General features: G+C 35.0%; 1 protein-coding gene across 1 annotated transcript; it reads left to right on the top strand.

Annotated features, from left to right (window-relative positions):
• The first annotated feature begins 845 nt into the window (after nucleotides 1-845).
• LOC121267196 lies at nucleotides 846-1,208 on the top strand. The gene has a single exon (XM_041171056.1). It carries the CDS (start codon nucleotides 846-848, stop codon nucleotides 1,206-1,208), a length of 363 nt encoding a protein of 120 aa, XP_041026990.1.
• Nucleotides 1,209-7,776: the final 6,568 nt, after the last annotated feature.

The raw sequence follows: 7,776 nt of genomic DNA, 5'->3' as shown, positions 1-7,776 counted from the left end.
ACATTTAGAAAACCTTGTGAGTGGGATAAGAAGGGAAATGCATGACTTGATTCCAATTTGAAAAGCTTTCCTTGAGGAAAAACACTAAGAGATGTCATGCCTGATTAAGGGTTAGTTTAATGGGGATTAGAGTCTTGAGCCATGTTTAAGTGTTAGGATGAACTAAGAATAAGTTTTAATTTATTCCATAAAGGTTATAATTGCTATTGGGACTCGATGAGTTTGAGTACATATGCATCCATAAAGGTGAAATAGTTGAAAACACATCTAGACCCCAAGGAGTTGCATGCCACAGGTTGAATGGGTTTAGCATAGTTGCACTTTGAATTTTACAATTCTAAGGGTATAGATAGTTTTAGGATATAGGAAATATGGGGTTTGTGAAGTTTGGTTAAATTTGGGGCTTATTTACAAATAGTGAAAAATTAGGGACTTAATGGCAACTTTTGAAAGTTTTGGGGTATTGTTGTAAATACTAGTTCTTGAACCCTTTTCACTATGAACTTCTTCCTTAATAGTTCGAATCCTAACTTAGTACAACTTTGATTACAACCGCTACAATATTTTCAAACACAGGCCGTTTGTAAGTTGGCCTCCAAGTTATACCTTGATAAGTTCTTTATGATTTATTGATAAATGTAACATTCATATTATAATTTTCATTTTGAGCATGAAACATCATGTTATATGATACATTAAGTAAATGACCACTTGCCTACATGACATGTGAAATTTTCACCATTTTACCATATTGCATATAAATGTCATTTCCACATGAAAGATTGCTACACATGCACATGTCATGAACTACAATTTTCAGGCATAGCATGAAAATAATTTCTATCATGACGCTAAAGGCTAGGATGGAGATTCATGATCGGATTGGCCTAGTGACTTACAGGGTAGCCCTACCATCAGCACTCTCAGGGGTACATGATGTATTTCATGTATCTATGATGAGGAAATATATACCCGACCCCACCCACGTTATCGACTATGAGCCTCTTCAAATTCAGGAAAATCTAACTTATATAGAAGAGCCAGTGGGGATTGTAGAAAGAAAAGACCAAGTGCTATGGAATCAGACTATTCCATTAGTTAAAGTGGTATGGAATAATCATGCTATCAGTGAAGCCTCTTGGGAATTAGAAGATGAAATGCGAGTCAAGTACCCACAATTGTTTGATGGAGACCTTTATGGCTTGTGACAAATTCTGAGGACGAAATTTCTATAAAGGGGAAGGATGTAATGATCGACCTTAAGGCCTGGCCCAATCCCACGACAATTCATAAACTGAAGCCCCAAACTCTGTCGTTTACGTGAGTGACTTTCCCCTTTCTCTTTCTTTTCTTCTTCTCCCCGTACTGCCATGGTTTTTTCCATGCCTATGCATTTTATTTTTTTGTTCCTTCCTCATTTCCAAACCTCCCAACAGATCACTCTCCCTCTCTTTCTCTCTAAAGTGCATACCTCTCGTATTCTTTCTCTCTTGCAATTTTCAGTGATTTTAGTGCACCCAGGTTTCAATTTCTGGAGTAAACCAAGGTTAGCTTCTCTCTCTCTCTCTCTCTCTCTCCCTCTTTTTCCCCATATTTTTATTTTCAGTACATTGAGATTTTAGGTGTATGCATCTGATCACAGATTTTTGGGTTGTCGTTGAGCCCTCTCACTAGAACTCCAAACGTTGGTAAATCTCCATTTCACTATCCAATCTCACTCTCATTTTTTTCCCTCTATTCATGTGCAACAAAGCCCTCTTTTTCCTTTGTTTTTCATGCAGTCCCCATGACATTTCCTTTTCACACAGAATCTTACCCCCTCACATGCACACACTCAAGTTCTCATAAACTCTATTTTTTTTTACCTAGTCACGCACTCATTTTATTTTCACTGTGTATTTCCCCTCCATCGAGCAGTGCCTCCCTCATGTTTGTCTTTTCTTGTCAAAGACGCTAGTAAGCCCACGTTACTCTCTTCTTCTCTTTTGTTCATCGCTTAGTAAAAGGGGAATTTTAGGTGATTTTAAGCTTAGTTATTTTAATTATTTATCTTAAAGTGTGGTGATTTGGGTTGAAGTGTAGCGAATGGAAGAGATTGATGGCTGCTCGAGGTGGTTTGTTGACTGTGTGTGCAATGTGTGTTTGAGCTGGTTGTATTGGGTGTGTTATGAGTGTCGTAAATACCCAAGGTTTAAAGTGTTGGATGATTAAAAATATATGGTGGTTGTGCTGAAGTTTTATATTGAAGGTTGGAGTTGATGTGGTTGTTTGTGTTATGTTTTGAACACAGGAGCTATCGTTGTTGGTTTGGAGATGTTTTTATTGTTGGTTTGGTGTTGGTAAGAGGTAGCTGTATGGATTGAGTTTGTCTGTTGGGTGGAGATGTTAGTGGCTGTGTTGGGGTTTAAATGCTACTAGTTTGAGGAAGGGACTGTTCGGGTTTAATTTTCTGATAGATGTTGAGTTAAAAATGGGCTGTTTTGGACTATTACTCAATAAATAGTAGCTTACTAGATTGGTGAATTAAATGTTGAGTTTATGTTTTGTTTAGGTGGTACTACTACTAGAGTTCCAGCTCAAGGCATAGATAATACACAAAAGTCAGGTAAGCGGGGTTCATATATTAGTTTTTTATAAAAGAAATGAAATGAGGTTGACTTTGAAAATAAGCATATTTGTTTTTGAAAAGAAATCTGAAAATGACCTCAAATGTTAATTCTGCATATCCATAAATTCTATATAAGAGAGTTTTTTTCTGTCATGACTGGTGTAGACATGAACTAATTTTGTGCATTATGTTTTTGAACTATGCAAAAAGAACGAATACGAAAATCTAAAAGTTTTTGCTATGAATAAAAGAAGATGTTTTTATTCTGTTATTTTGAACATGTGAAATGATCTGAAGCTATTCCGTATTTTATTTTGATATGATGTGTCATCTAAAAACCTTGGCATAAAGTTATAATTCTGTATCTGAATGTGATCTGATTTCAATGATGTTCCGTTCTGTTTCTGTTAAGGCCCAGCCACAGGTATAATGGTGGTTTATAACCCTACCATGGGGGTGAAACATGGTATGCGGCCCAACTATGTGTATAATGGTAGTTTATAACCCTATCACGAGGGTGAAACATGGAATACGGCCCAGTCACGGGTATAATGGTGGTTTATAACCCTACTACGGGGGTGAAACATGATATACAACCTAGCAACGAGTATAATAGTGATTTATAACCCTACTACGAGGGTGAAATATGGTATATAGCTCAGCCATGGATATAACAATGGTTTATAACCCTACCACAAGGGTTGAACATGGTATTTGCCCCGATGTGATGCTATGAGATGATATGAATATAATATTTAAGTTTGGATATGCCAAAGGATTTTCTTTTTGGGAACAAGTTTGTTTTTTTTTTAAATTTCGCTTTGATGTTTTGTACCAAGTTTTGTTTATGCATTTCGAAAGTAAATATGTTGTTTCTGCATTCTAAAAGCAAAAGTTTTGTTAGGCATACCAAACTTTATAAATGTTCATGTTTACATGCTAGTATAGGCTATCTGCTTGCTGAGTTGTTGATAACTCACCCCTTAATCTTTAAAATATTTTAAATGACATTGATGGTTCAGCTGAGGATCAGTATTAAAGTTTGTGGACAAGATTAGCTATGGATAGTTATTTGGTATCTAATGGTATTAATGCTGCTAGTGGATTTTATTTATTTAGTAGGTTGTTTTCAATATGTTTAGACGGACTATGGAGACTTATATCAATTCTATTTTTATTCTAATTTGTTAATTGAGACATGAAGAGAAGTTGATATTTTATTTGGGTTGTTGTATTGAGCATCTGGTATGTGAGTATGGTGGTTTATTAATTTGAAGTATTTACGTTTGTTTTGGAATTTTGGAGGTATATATTCATGGATTTGGAAATGTATTAGTATTGTTAGAGTTGATTATCAGGTGTCAGGAGTTAACTCCCTAAACCTCCGGGGTTGGGGCATTACAACACCCATGGCCAAGAGGAAGAGAACGACACCACCACCGAAGAGGATCGTGCCTAAGATGGTTACAAGTCAGGGTGAGCCCTCCATTCTGAAGCGACTCGAGGCCATTGATCGGGAGATCACCTGAATGCTTGAATAAATTGCGAAATTCAGACGGCGTAACAATTAGGATAAAGATAGGACCTTAGAGAAGCGCGTGAAGCCCGAGCCCTCTTGAAGAAAACTGGAACCCAAGTTTTGATCTACGATTCAATTCATAATCATTGGGAAAGACGAATTCCATTGATTTTTTTACTGTCGCCAAAAGGACTAAAATCGCAGCAAATAAACCTTTGCAGCATTTTCAAAAAATCGCTGCAATTGACTAATCAATTTTGAAAACTCAATTGCGGTGATTAAAAATCACCATAAATGTATATTCCTCAGCAATTCTAGAATCGCTACAATTGAGTTTTTGGTTTTGAATATCTAGATGTAGCGACTAGAAAATTGCTGCTTTTGTATAGTTCCCAGCGATTTAAGAATTGCAGCAAAATTTTTTTTGGTTTTGTGAACTCAATTTCAGTGATTATAAAATCGTTGGGAAATACACATATCCAACTTTTTTATAATCGTTGTAATTGAATTTTCGGTTTTGAATATGCAATTGCGGCAATCTTAAATCGCTACTTTTGATCCATTTCCGGCGATTTAAGAATTGCCGCAACTACTAATTCAGGTTTTTAAAGCGCTTTCTCAACAATTATTTTTCACCAGTAGTGAATTAAAATTGCCGGAAAAAGCTAATTAATTAAGATTGTTGACCCAGTGTTCTTACTAGGCCTCGTTTTTGGACGTTCCTAAGGTCAACATATATTCACAACTTTTCCTTCATTCATTCAAATTGAACACAGATTCACATGATCAACTAATCCATCAATAAATATAGCTGAGACCATTAAAACCAATTCAATAATTTCTTCAAGCGTCAATTCATCCAAACTCATATGTATTTAGACATTGGGGTGGTGCATTATACTCGTATCAAGCACAAGCTGAGCTACATCTTAAATAATAGATAAACATCACTGTTATAACAAATTTGAGAACTCGATTATCACTAAAATAACTGCTACCAAGTTCCACAACTCTATTTAAGTGGGACTTTTCATCCTCATTGGCACCCACAGTTCTACATATCACCTTTGATTGGAAAAGGTGGCAAACACGAAGATATATATCTCACGTTACTGCAGCTCAGCCCAAGCTTCAATGGCCATATCACCCCACTGATAAAAAACAATTCTCTTTTGTATGAGGTCAGAATATCCGTGCTGTCTGATGCCTGATGTAAGAGTGAAATGTCTAACCATTACTAAAGTAGGTGAGTTACTTTACAAAGACATTTTCAGTTCATTTGTTTATTTCTTTATGAAAGACAAAGGAAAAACTGGACATTGAAGCTGGCATTGAACAAGAACAGTTCAAGTTGAGATTTTCAACAATTATCTCTACTGTATGACAATACAATTTAGAAGAAAATCAAGAAATCTAGTTCCACCCATCAAATAAATTAAATATATGACATCAAGACAAGTCAATAGTAAATTTATTTTGTTGAAATCTCTTCATATATGAATCTTATGTGCCCTGAAAAATTATAGAAAAGAGTTTTTTACCTACGTGTTGATAACTCAACAACGGTGCAAGTTTTTTTGACAAGTAATGAAGTGATGAAAGGAAATGAGTTCTGATCTAACATCCAACCCAATTAGTACCAGCAAGTCCACGTGAAATAATGCGTACAGCCACCTGCGATGAGTCCATCCCAGACTATTGCTTTGGAAAGCTCCTAAACGTTGTTGATTGGACCTCTATCTTGGGGTCCCATGAATGTACCCAATCTCTCTGCCTCATTGTCAATGCGCTGGTCGAATTTGTGGACAAAACGATGTCCTTACACCTTGGTCCTCCCCCTCATAGTGGTTGTAATCGATCTGGACCAACTCGAGCTTTTGGATTATCGAATCAAATTGAACTCAAATAATTCAAACTCGAGCTTAGTTGAGAGCTCGTTGAGTCGAGCCAAACTTGAGCTGGTCAAACACAAACTCTAGTCGAGTCGAGCTATTTATTGATATTTATCTATACTCTTTAACTAACCCAAGTTGAACCGAGTCGAGTTGAGTTATTACATGAGTTTTGTTTGCACTCTTATATATATTTATATTTATTTTTGAATGAATTGAATAATTAAAAATATCAAATTACAAAACAAAATATTAAATATAATGAACTAATATAGAAACTTTATATTGAATTATAAAATTATAACATTTTTATGGATACATTTCTTATATGGTTTCTACATTGTAGTATATGAAACTACCAAAGTCCTACATAGTAACTACTACTCATTCTAAAATATATACTATAAATAATCACTTAAGTACTAAATTAACTAACATATAATTGTGAACTATATTCAATATATAGGCATAAATGACTAGGCATTAAGTAACTGAATTATTGGTATGCTGTCGCAGGCAACCAAAAATAAAAGCTATACTCCTAAAAATACATGTAGTAGTGCAAGTAAGGATCGTTTCCACGGAGAGTATTTAGCCTAGTTTTATGCTATGTGAACAAGGTGAGTATAACGAAAACAATTTTAAGAAGAACAACTAAGAAACAATTCAAATTAAAGTATCAAAGTCAATCAAAAGAACAAACATTGGTCTATGTCAACATCCACCATCAGAATTTTACAACTGATCATCGATGCAAGTATATATTAATTCATACTTTGAATATTCACTGTTGGAATTATTTTCCTATCTCTCATTAGTCGCAGTTAATTAGAAAACAAGCGATCTAACTAACCCTAACTACTAATCAACTCAAGACAAGTGCTAAAGGTTTAATCTAGTAGCCGCCTTAAGAATTAGAGAGATTGATGAAGCTAAACAATACAAGCACAAGCGGTTGCATTTAATTTCTTCAAGCGTTCTTTATAAGATCTAATAATTTCTAACGCAACAAATCATCAAATCTTAGTTGCTTCACAAATTAGAGGGATCAAATAATTACGGATTTGATATCTAATCTAGCAATAGATTGCAACGAATAATAAACTAGTAGGCCTCCTAGTAATTAAACGAGACAATCATGAAAATAGGCATAGAAAAGCATTCGATACTCAAAGCATAAATTGAACACTAAAAACAAATCAGATTTTACAGTTTTATTGATTCTGAGGTTTCCGTTTCCTTCGACCAATTATGAAAGTTTAGCCACACAAAGCCATCATGAAAACTGGGAGGAAAAGTTAGAGAGAGGGGAGAGAGATGCCCTAGTATGATGATTTTTTCCTTTTACAAGTCCATCCCCCCTTTTTAGAATCCTCCCAAATCTCCTAAAATATCTTAAACATTATCCTCAAATAACCATATCTAAATCTGATTTAATTAAGGGAAATATTAAAAATAAAATAGAGTCCTAATATAACTAGGAAAGTGTTGTTTTCCAGCTGTAACTTTCGTGCACCAGATCTCCAAAACATCTGCAATTAAATCGCATATTTGAATTGCACGATAAGGCCGAACGTTCTGAAACATCAGTAGTGCAGGTGTGTTAACTTTAAGTCCGATTAAAACCTTTATTCATCGAGTATCTTTCAAAATGCAAAACATCAAAGTTGTATATCTTTGTCTTGGAGTTCCATATCATCTTGAATCATCTTAATTTGAGCTCGGATGAGAGAGTTATGACAAGATTACGAAGCAGT

This window comes from Juglans microcarpa x Juglans regia, chromosome 5S (assembly GCF_004785595.1).
Source record: "Juglans microcarpa x Juglans regia isolate MS1-56 chromosome 5S, Jm3101_v1.0, whole genome shotgun sequence".
In the NCBI taxonomy this organism is placed as follows: Eukaryota; Viridiplantae; Streptophyta; class Magnoliopsida; order Fagales; family Juglandaceae; genus Juglans; species Juglans microcarpa x Juglans regia.
The sequence above is the reverse complement of the archived record's forward strand: the minus strand, read 5'-3'. Positions and strand labels throughout refer to the sequence as shown.

Bases quoted from the DNA above. Each gene is read 5' to 3' on its own strand.
- LOC121267196 (XM_041171056.1), top strand. From the start codon at position 846: ATGACGCTAAAGGCTAGGATGGAGATTCATGATCGGATTGGCCTAGTG.